This window comes from Hermetia illucens, chromosome 1, assembly GCF_905115235.1.
Source record: "Hermetia illucens chromosome 1, iHerIll2.2.curated.20191125, whole genome shotgun sequence".
Lineage (NCBI taxonomy): Eukaryota > Metazoa > Arthropoda > Insecta > Diptera > Stratiomyidae > Hermetia > Hermetia illucens.
Genome location: NC_051849.1, coordinates 129,994,380 through 130,006,396, shown reverse-complemented (window position 1 = coordinate 130,006,396; position 12,017 = coordinate 129,994,380). Strand labels below are relative to the sequence as shown.

The window sequence follows — 12,017 nt, the reverse complement described above, 5'->3', positions numbered from 1 at the left end:
TAGAAATCCCTTATCCATGGATCTTCCGTCATAGAGCGTCTGTTTGTCCGTACATCTATCTGCCGGTCTGTCTGAATGTCTGTTTCTCTGCCTGTTTGTCACATCCATTTTCTCAGAAACTGTGACTCCTATTGATACGAAATTTGGTCTGAAGGTTGGAATTGTGCAACCATGCAGTAAGTAACATCTGTCTACGTTGAGTTCAAGGAGGGGTCTCCACACATGCAAAAGGAGAGTGTATCATTTTTTCATCGAATATGGGGCATCAAATGAAAGTGGTGGAAATCCTACTACTATTAACAGAGTTAGAGTAGGTCGGATCTGCCCCTTCCCCGTCAAAGTACTACTGCCAACAAGATAAAATGTTAATACCACATTGAATTGAATATTGGTTATATTCATCGTATATTCACTACGAAATATATATAAGTGGTACCATCGGCTTTCGGCTTCCCGGCTTGCTTGCTTTTGAAGATATGAATCTTCAACTTCAATATTGCCTATTAGAAACCAAAGGAAAGCTGCAGTTACGCTTTTCTTAAAAATTAATGACGTGGAAATATTTCTACTATATCAAACTCAATTTATGGGAAAAATAAACTGTTTAGTGTTCACAGCAATTTCACATTTCAGCCATTTTCATTAAGCGTGAACTCAATCACTACTCACTGAAAATGACCACTAAGAAGCTCATTCAACAACCATCGAAACACTGCAAATTCGGCCAAAGAAACTTACTACTTGATGGATCTATTGCTTTTCAAGGCATAACATCACATGAGAATAGTTCATTCAGATCACGAAACCTTGAAAAAAAATTAACACTGCGGAAGATTTTAGTATAAAGCATACCCAATAGAGCCCAAGGTCAGCAGGTCAGGTTGCCTACTGGGTGTATGGCATCAGTGAAACACCAGATTACATCGACTTTGGACTTTCCGAAGGTGTCCCACATCAGTATATAATGTCACCAATAGTACACGTGCTATCCTCAGACCATCCTTGGATAATCAACGACAATGCCAAATTGATTGACGAACTCATCCACATATTGATGAACATAAAAAAAGGAAACCGGATATTATACTTCGACGAAATTATGCTGAAAACTGCACCTATATCAATACCAAAATCTCTAAATAGAGTCATCTACAAAGAAATAATTTTCAACCTTTTGTCCCATAAAAACCATGCCAGTTACACATGCCTGCAGCGCTCTCAATCTAAAATTCTGAGATGCATCTCCGGTGCTACCTAGAATCTCCGCAAAGTCGATCTCCATAAACATTTGGTAACTGAAATAATAGAGAAATAAACTGAATATTGCGCCAATAAAAGCCTAGCCAAATTGAAGAGTTAACCTAATGTAGTAGCAAGGAAAATTTTGTCAGACAGGAAATTTAGGAGGTTGAAAAGAATTGACACCTTACGCTTTACACAACTAAATTTGCATGTAATGATAGTAGCCTTCCTTTCTTGTTAATTTTTAGAAAATGTGAGAAGGATCCTCTTTTCCCTCGTTTTTCCTCTTTTGCTGATTCTCTTTATCCAGACTTACACTTTTTGATTCCTGCACGTTCGCTGGTGTTTGGGCCGCAATTAAGAAATTGCCAACTTTCGTGGACATTCTGGCTGACTCTGCTTCTTTTTGACAACTTGCTGGGACCATATACCATCCTCACTTCATATCCCCGCTTCTTCACCTATCTTAGGTATTTTGAGAAAGCCTCACCTAAGCTTAACGATAGACTTTGGCATTTGATGCTTGGACGCTTTCTCCGTCAATACTCTAATATAGAACAAGTTAATGCTCCCCATCAGAGCCCGAATGTTTTGACGGATATTCCGCCTCTCCTTGATGAGCATACACAAGTCATCTATGCTTCTGCCCAATGAAAGTAACTTGCTTCCGATTTGCTCTCTTCTACATTCACGCTTTGAGCCAAAATTTGTAGTGTCAATCCCCAGAATACCCGCATTTCCTCCCTAGTTGCACGACGTAATTTGGCTGCCGGAGATGCAGTTTTCCGCAATATCTCTGCCAATTCTCTATACCCCTCAAATCCGTCGTTTCCCCATAGACCTAAATGAATTAGTCTACTCTCGTTGCAGTGCTCCGAGTATATACATACTGGAGTGAGTAATATTTTTTCACGCCGGTACTAAACATATTGTATATAGAGTTCTTTGAGTGAGTACAGTGAAAACTCATTCGGTTTAACTTAACCCGCCATACTGCAAATGTATAAGCGAACACCGGGCAAATGATAGCAACATTTATCCACTTGACTACATGAGGCCTAAATCTGAATGTCCTATAATGTCCTGCCAAGGATCCATCTGCACAACACAGAAGCCTTTGTACCAGAGATATAACGGCAATTCTGCAGCTTTTTCAGCCTTATTGCCAGCAGAAAGGAAGAGGCTTTGTCATGTTGCAGGTTGATTTGATCAACCTTAATATTTTGTTTTATATGACAGAAAACAGATAGAAGCATATGCCAAAGACTCGGTTCCTTCATTGTTAATTTCTGCGAGAGCAGCCGCATTTGATGGTCGAGCAGGGAAAAATGTTTCAGGCAAAGCATACTTACTTTACTGCTTGTCTTCGCGGTGTCTGGTCAGTACACATCTGAATTTATAAACTAACATCACAAACTAAAATCGGATCATTACCTTTCACGTCACCACCATTCTTCCGCTTGTTTCTTTAAATGTTTAGAAGAAGGAACTAACAGGTAGAATGCGCCTTGTAGTCACTTGGTCAACGCGAAGCCCCATATGAAGGTCTGCCAATTTACGCACTATCCTCGTCGAAGATGCATGCGGAGAAGTTACTGAGGATTTTGTAATTTACTCTATGGTGTATGAGTCGAAGGATATCATCGTTCTTCTCCCTGTGAACAGAAATGGAGATTTTTAACTTCCTGATATGATTGAATTTCGATCTTTCTTATAAAAAGTGGGCATCATATGATTACTGTCCCCAAGCACCGTCGGACTACTTCGGTCCACTTCGAAAATCAGGTTTAAACCCTTCATATCTGCGGATTTATCCTTCCTGGGGTTCATAGGCTTGCCTTCCAGAGAGAACAATATCCAGATTCTGTTCAACTAAAAGCTGGGATTACAGACTGGTGCTGCTTTAAGATAACTTGGACGGTGCATTCAAAATGGAGGAGCTCTTGCTAAAATTTGAAACATTAAAAATTAGCTTTGGCCTAGGATGGCTTATTGTCTTTGAGGCATTTTCAAGTTTCATAATTGTTCGATACTTTTTATAAAGTTCCAAATCAGGAGCTCTTACATCTCCTTTATTCATATTTGTTACAGATGTCACCGAATCATTATTTTGTCACGGTTGCCCTTTAGTCAGAAATCCGACAAATCACTGAGGAAGTGATTCAATGGAAGATGTTCCTCATTCTTTTTGTACTTCATTAATGCCTGTTCGACGTCGTCTAACAAAAACTTAACTTAAGTAAAATGTTCCATTAAAATAAAAGCACTCTAATCTTCCATCTTCTCTTTTATCTTCTCTTTCTAGCCATGAATCTTAATATGGATTCAGAGAACCGTGTGGTTCTAAACGTGGGCGGTATCCGCCACGAAACATACAAGGCCACCCTGAAGAAGATACCCGCCACCCGATTGTCCAGACTGACCGAAGCTCTGGCGAACTACGATCCAATCCTGAACGAATACTTCTTCGACAGACATCCTGGCGTGTTCGCCCAAGTGCTCAACTATTACCGGTAAGTACTTCGAACTTCCTAGGGTCTATTGCATTCGAACGCTTTTCAAACCATCTCTCCGAGCCAATATCGAAACTCACTTAATGTGAAATTGATAATTAATTGAACTACAACAGTTAATTACGTTTGCAATTAAAAGGGAGCTGGAAAAGTTGGGTCCCCGTTCCGGTCAATTAAATTTACGGTCAGGAATCTGTTACGGTCTAGATCCGTTCGTTGTCCATTTTCAATCATTTTCTGGTGCGGTCCTATTTCAATCAATTTGCGTTCAAAAAAGAAGGATTAATTGCAATTTAAAATGCTGATAAATCCTTTTGATGTGCTCTGAGTGGCCGATAATTTTTTGCTCTATATCAAAAGTAATGGCTCTGAAGAGGGACACAAAAGGGTAGCGTTCGGTTTCGTTTTAATTATCACTTTTTTCCATTCACGAAACAGGAGTCGTTTCGACTATAAATCTTTGACGATGAAGTGGGGATAAGGAAGATGTCTTTTGCATTTCATTTTCAGAACAGGAAAGTTGCACTACCCCACGGATGTTTGTGGACCATTGTTCGAGGAGGAGTTGGAGTTTTGGGGTTTGGATTCGAACCAAGTTGAGCCATGTTGCTGGATGACTTACACGCAGGTACGTACTAACCCACCTTACAAATTATGGTCATTTTCCAATTATGTTCCGTGAATTACACTTGAAATTGAAATTTAAAACTGGCCATTTGTTCGCTACACTTTTTCCAACATTGGACCAGGGACGAGGTTGCGGACAGAACTGCTCCAAGATTACGTCAAGAATTACATTTTATTCATTTCGTCTAATTCAGTGCTCCTAATCAACACTGAAGTCTTCTGATCTACTGTGGAAAGCCTTATCTCTTGAAGCCAAAATGCGATCATTTTCAGGATGGATTAAATATTAAGCACATGTTTGTGACATGTTACCTCCACTACTTACTTTTGACCGCCCTTGTAGTAGTAATTTTATGCTCGCCTGCAATTAAAACTTTTAATTACCTTTCTTTTCCAAGGCAGTGATCTACTCCCTAAAAGTTAGCTAAGTGCTAGATTTTAAGGGAGTAGATCAGTCACTCCGTAGAAGCGACAGTTTACTCACAGCTCTCACCTTGTGAACACCACAATGGGAAACAGGATCGATATTGGGTTTAAATAAACAAATCAAATATATAAACACGGCTTTCATTGAACTTCTGCTATAAACCATCAATCTTATTTGGTAATTCCCAAAGTATATTTGAAGCAGTCATTAAGTAAGGCAGATATGGCTTCAATGTCTCCGCTTAAACCCCCATCCCAGCGAGAACCGATGAAGCACTCCTGCCAAAAAAAAACGCTATTGCAACGCAAAAATATAAATAGTCCTGACTGTCATCCTTAATTCGCTATAATTTGAATCTTCTTCTTCTCGTTCCCCATCGAGTTCAATGTTCAGACGAATCATAGGAAATGAATTCTCATTAACGTGACGTACGCATCTGTGGCATCTAAGACGCCTCTCTCGTTATTTTACTACAATAGAACACCCCCAAATCAATCGCGGGTGTCCTCTTTTCGAGTGTTGCGCCACTAGTCCATCGTTATCCATAACTCAACACAGTGGTAAATTTTAGATTTGAGACATTTGTTGATGTATCGCCAGTTGTGGGACTCCACTTCATCTAAGTTGCGCTGAAATGTGATTCAATTTCATCACGCCATTCATCACTTTTAGGTAGCATTAATGGGGGGGCATTCAAATTGCTCAGTTTTCAGCAGTTGGTTACCACTGACATTGATAGTGCCTGATTCTTTGGCCTCCTTCTTCCAGAAATCTGTTTGATTCAGATTTAATCCCAGACCGTGCTGCATGAGGCGTTCATTCTACTTTTGAGCAACTTGCTCGAGATTTTTGCTTTGTTATGTGACAGTAATAAAATCTTATCTGCATAGAGCAGGGTCTAGGATATTGAGCGTCGCATGTCCCGTGTGGCAGTGTCCATAATATAAACAAAAAGGAGCGGACAGAAGTCAGAAGCTGTTTTAAATCACAGTAGACAGCTCCTCTGACATCAAGTGTTGCCTCAGAGCATACTAAATGAGTTACCGTGATCCACGATCAAAGGCTTTTTCTCCATAAGTAACCGCGTAGCGTGTTGTGCGTTAGTAGTTCCGCAATTCTTGACAAACCCGGGCTGATTCGCGGTTATTTGAACAATATCGAGAATACGGTTGCGAAGAATACGTTCAAAAATCTTCCCGGCATAGTTCAGCAACCAGATCGGATGGTAACATTCTGTTGGAGGGCCTCCCTTTTACTATATCGGAACGGTAGTGCTTTTGACCAGTCAGATGGTGTTCTACCATCAACCATAATCCGATTGAAGAATTCATTTAGCCACAGTGTTGGATCCCAGCCCTTCGCCTTACAGAGTTCAAATGCCATCTCGTGAAGTCCTCTACCTTTCCTCAATTTCATTTGTTTTATTACTTCCTCAACTTCAGTGGTGCTGACAGGCGGAATTGATCCAAATATCCGCAGTACTTCTAGAAGTGGAAGACAAACAAATTCTTCCGTTGGAATCTGCTCGAAATATTCACGCAATTTGTCCTTTGCGGTCGCCAGGTCCAATTAATAGAAAGGAGTGTTCGATATCTTGCGGGCGCTCATGTCAATCTTATGAGGATATAGTCGATTTGCGTTTTACTGTTCCCACTATAAAATGAAGAAAAAAGATATAATCGTTTAAGAAGCCATGTATTGGCAGGACGAGGTCGTAAGTTTTCGCCAATTCGACTGTACGGCGCTACCCTGATTGCGTACTCTAAACCTTTTTCCCCGGCAGGAACGTTTTAGTTGTCCCAGAGCATCTGCCTCGATACCAGTTGAAGAAATGAATCGTGCGATTAACTGATATAAGAGTGAGCTTCATCTCACGGGTTCCAAGCCGATCGACCCCGTTATTGACGTGAAGGAAACTCTCAGGGATGAGAATGCCGACACAATGTTGAGCCCGTGAGCTAAAAAAGTAGAGAAGTTTAGAGCCACCGCGTTCCCGTTCTATGATGTAGTTTCTTGTAGAGTGAAGGAGTCAATGATCGTTGTGAGTTCCTCCATGGCAGTGCGGGTACCAAAATTTACCATGCAGACACCGACTTGTTTGTCTTAGAAACAGGTGCGAGAATTCTGAACTTTATTAATAACGATTATCTACTTAACTCATCTTATATCTTACCTGACTAATTATCTTACGCTGGACTAAGAATCAAAAGATCAATCAAATTATTCGCTGCTTGTCGTAAAAGGCGATTAAAGGGGATAAACATTTGTGAGCTTGCTAACCTGCAGATTTCAGTTGTTCCTTTAACCATCGAAATATTTCCGGCACCTCTTACAAAAACAGATTTATCGGTTGCGAATGGTGGTGATCCTGTAAAGTGGGGATGATTAAAAAGCCTATCCGGGATAAACATGCAAAAACCCGGGAACTGAGCTTTCCGAATAGCTAAAGAGATAGTGGCGAATTTTAGTTTGAAGTTCCGCCAGCTCTTAGGCCAGCTCTGCTGAAGTGTCCAGGCGACACGTGCTTACATGCCTGTATGCTAGTCATGCTTGGGAATGTGGAGACGCTCTTTTAGACACTGCAGTCACTGTTATGTCATTTACAAACGTACCCAAGTTTTCTTGGGACCGTACCAAAGCCTCAAATAAAAGAAGATAAAATAAGTAAGTCGAGAATCGGAAGCTAGGGGTTTCAAGTAAGAAAGTTCTTTTGTATTTCTTCTGTAGGAACAATTTCCAAAAAATAGTAATATTTTATTATTAACTTTATTTGAGTAAATATTGCCATTGAGGGTATTTTGTGCCCAGGAGACTATGTAGGAGCAGCTTTCTGATTCTTTTTTCAATGGTTTGTTCGGGTAGTTTCTGAGAATGGCTCCGTGAAATATATGAACACTTACGACCTTCGCACTTCTGTCTTCACAACTAATGTCAAAATTAATAACGGCTTCGCAAAGTACCAATGGAGGCCTTTCATTTGATATGCCAGATGGCTACATTCGGTGAAAAAAAGTATTACACTCTCTTTCACAACGTGTTCACAACGCTAATGGCACGAGGTTAATGGATTTCTCCAGCTTTCAGCGCATTGTTACTAGCAGCAATTCTCAACTGATCGGTAACACACGAGCAATCAAATCATCCATATCGTGGTTAACAGTAAACTTGTAGTAATAATCTGTAGGCGTGTCTAGCATGGGGAATGTCGACTTCATACACGAAAAGGATCGTCAATGGATGATTCCTTATCTTCGCGTGTAGCGTTGGCTGCTTCTTGACTTTGCAAGTCAGGGGCAGAAGAGGGTAGGAATAAGTTGATAAGATTAACGAAAGCGACATTTTGTGAGAATCGTGTGGAATATAACCACAATTTCATTGCGATCCATTTTTTGAAAAGCCATTTACAAAAGTAATTTGATCTGCAAAGCACTGCATTAGTAACAGTCAACCTCATACGATTCACACTTATATAAAAACATTCCAGTGGACATTTGTCTCATTAGTACCTACCAGATAATGAATGCATATATTATGTGGTAATATCCACTGTCCAGATAGCTGAGTGCTTAAAGTACAAAGCTACTGTACGGAAGGTTGCGATTTAAATCTCACTGGTGTCAGTAGAATTTGTATCGTGATTTGACGTCGGATACCAGTCGACTCAACTGTGAATGAGTACCTGAGTCAAATCAGGGTAATAATCTCGGTCGAGCGCAATGCTGACCACTTTGTCTCCTATAGCGTACTGTTATCCTGTAGTGCATCATTACGGTCTTGAATGAAGTGCTCTAACACACCTCAAGGCTCTGATTCAACTGGATTGTTGCGCCAACGATTGTTATTATTAATAATATCTTCTTTCGCGTGATACTGACATTCAAAGTCATGCATTTGCATAAAAACGACAACTAGGACCTATTATAACTTTGTTAGTGATAGTCATATTTCCACCAAACTTGTCAGGGTTATGCTTTATGCTATAGCCAGCATTGTTGCATTTCGTGATTCTAGGATGAACTTGAGGGGGTTTTGCAGTCAATTACTAAAAATTATAGCAATGTACTATTATTCCGTTAATTTGAACAGATATCAGTATGGAGGGTATTTCGGAGCCTGGGCATCATATAATGGCAGCCTCCTGATTTTGCTGTTGGGCAGTTTCCGTAAGTCCGTAAAAGTAACGGTCATTTTCGACCCTCCTTATTCCTCATCTTTCCAACAAATGTCAACACTAGAAACGGCTTGGGAAAGTACTAACCGAGGCCTTTCATTTGATACCCGACATGACTATATCTGGTTAAAAAAAAAATACAAACACCAACTCTCTCCTCCACCACTCCATTCTACGTAGAATTATTTACATAAAATTACTATGATAAGTGAAATTCCCCTTATCTTCAATTGAACATTTCAAGCACCGATTTTCATAAACTGGATCAAGAATATCTTACCAGAAAATTCAAGTCAGGGAGAATATTTTCCGATAAACACAAATTAAAAACTACAAATTAGTTTAATTGAAATACTGGAGCCAATTTTACGTTGGAAAATCAATCCTACGTTAAACAATACAATAATGACAAATTTACATTGTCTCTGTTCAGTTTCTGAACCCGCACCGAACATGCAACCAGGGCTTTTGATATTGTGGTAGGGGGCGTTTCTCCGGAGCGAAGAATTTGAAACACGATGCAAAGAAAAGCTTGACTGACGGTTTCGTCCAGGGCAGAAGCAACTCATCAGATGCTGCCTCACCTCGGTCCAGGGAGCAGCGTGACCGAAAGTGACGATAGGTGGTAATCGCTCCATTTATATATGATCGCAAACACCACATGAGTGCGAATTATATTGAAGTGAAATCCGTCATAAGTTCGTTTTCTCGTTGAGAATGCTGGGAGTCCTGAGTCCGCATCCACTTAATGACGGACCGGACCGAAGAGAGGAAGTCAGTTGCTTCCCGGTCCCGGTCCGGTCCGTCATCAAGTGGATGCGGATTCAGGACTCCCAGTATCCTCAACAAAAAAACGGTGAAAAGGTTAAGTGTAACTACAATAGTCTATCGAAAGTTATAGGGCTGATAAATCTCAGCAAACTGTGAATTGTTTACCACAAGCAATGTTGAAACACTTTTAATTAATCTGATTTGAATACATAATGGATTGCCAAATATTGAGAAGCTCATATATCATACAAGGTCACGATTCTGACTTTTTTATGTTGAAAAGTATCTGAGAACGTTTCACTTTGTAGCCTGACGCTCTTACTCTGCATTTTCTGAATACTATGAGAAGCATCACATAATGGAGTTGAGCTTTTTTACGGTGTCAAGGTATTCAATTGAGTTTTGCTTCTGACGGTTCGAGTCATACCTTAAGCAACTGCATTTCTGATTTTAATTTTAAACTCAAAAACGACTGAAAATTCTAGAAAATGTATGAACACTAGCCAGGATTCCTGAAGGAAATGTAATGTGTTTTCGACATTATATCCGATACGCCTTTTTCCACACTTTATTATGTTAGCGCATTACGGTCCAAACCCTTTCGGGGTTGATGCGAACTACTCGAATGTTGAAATTCAACAATGTAATGAGAATTTAATTATACTTTCTCAGGATGTACATCATAATAAAACAGGTTAGTCGAAAAATGCAAACTTAAGTGTAGTTAGACTTGCTTGCATCCTTATCTCACAACAACGCCCTGACGTCTGGGATGTAATTAATTTTATACTTCAACTCGATAAACTTTTCAGTTTCCAGTTCCTGCGTAGTGGGAACTTCATAGTAAAACTTCCTCTGCAATCATACATCTTAAATAACTGAAGGGGCTCCTTAAGTAAAGCATCTTGTCGTACTATCAGGAAACACTGAAACAGCGCTGTATGGAAGAGTTGCAGCTAATTCCTTCCTCCTCTTTCCACACATACATATATTCTCGATTAAAAGTTCTTTTTCAAGATGCTTAACGCTAAAAGGAAGGCAAAGTACCTGTTTTAATAATACCTTCTATTCTGACTCCTCTCAATATTTGAATAGCAGGGAATAGAAAAGGAAAACTAGCTCAAGAATATTTTGTAAATTGTTTCGCCCTAAAATATCTGATTCCTGGAAATCTGTAAACCTTCTTAAGTTCGGAACAACTCGCTGGATGCTCATTTAAACTTTTTAAAGTAAATCGGGTGGAATTGAGAGCAGCGATTGTTGTTTGATTGCTAACTTTGCTCGAGTATTTCACACTTTGCTGAAAGTGCAGGCGTTCTCACCAAAAATCATTCATTCCCCTTCAAGTTTTCATCTGCTATCAAAAGTTACGATACAGCTATCCGAAACCTCACACCACAAAACAAGAAGATATACTCGAAGAGTTTCAGTCGCGTTGAAATCATTTCAAAGGTTTCATTCGGAACAGCAGTCATAAACCCCCAACTCTTCATTTTAAATAAAAACATTGCACAACCGCACGTGACAGTATCCAACAAGGACAAAAAATGTTTACATCGTTCCAAATTCGATGTGGATGGATTATCCTTGAGCAAATCCAAGTGTTTCAGAACTCCGCTGTCGCAAGAACAAAGAACGACGAGATAATAGTTAGGAACGACTTGGAAGTCTGAAGGATTTCGGAGGAAACTGAAAGAGGAGCGAATAAACCGTACAAGCAGATAAACTTTTTACGGCGCTTAGCACGCCAGCTGACTAATCTGGCCTTGAGTTTCAATCTCAGTTGATATCAGAAAGCGATTTGCTTCTTATCCTATTTCCCTCCGCCCCATATTCGCCATTGTTCAGCGCCGCCAGCTTGTGATACCATCAGTTTCAAATGAATTTGTTATAGTTGGAATGTGTTCCCTCCTAAGCTACTCGGAAAGTTCTAAATGCGATGGAGAATGGACGGGGAGCCTTACATGCCAAGAGCCTTAATGTCCTTACCCGGGACTTTACTTTTATCCTTTGATAAAGATTGATAAGTTCGCGTACAGCAAATTATCCCGAATAAATGTCACGAGATCAGGAAAAATTGATAGCGCCCAAAGGAAAGTTTATTAGGAAAAAATGTGCGTCAGAAGTTAGAAGGACTTCTGGGAAGAAGTTTGTTGCTTTAGCCAACTTCATTGATCTAATTAAGATGTAATTTCTGTTTGCACACATAACTCATCGGAAAAAGTCGAAAGAGTTTTTCTAGAGAAGGTGGGTATATTGTGGTGAA

At 39.9% G+C, this 12,017-nt stretch overlaps 1 protein-coding gene across 12 annotated transcripts in view; it reads left to right on the top strand.

Annotated features, from left to right (window-relative positions):
• The window catches only part of LOC119657839 (potassium voltage-gated channel protein Shaw), a 354,266-nt gene that overhangs the window by 242,793 nt on the left and 99,456 nt on the right, over nucleotides 1–12,017 (top strand). For all 12 annotated transcript variants that reach the window (XM_038064984.1, XM_038065040.1, XM_038064998.1 and 9 more), the window contains 2 exons: nucleotides 3,548–3,755; nucleotides 4,266–4,383. In XM_038064984.1, the coding sequence (XP_037920912.1) occupies nucleotides 3,550–3,755; nucleotides 4,266–4,383 (324 nt within the window). In that variant the 5' untranslated portion in view covers nucleotides 3,548–3,549. The remainder of the gene's footprint in view (nucleotides 1–3,547; nucleotides 3,756–4,265; nucleotides 4,384–12,017) is intronic.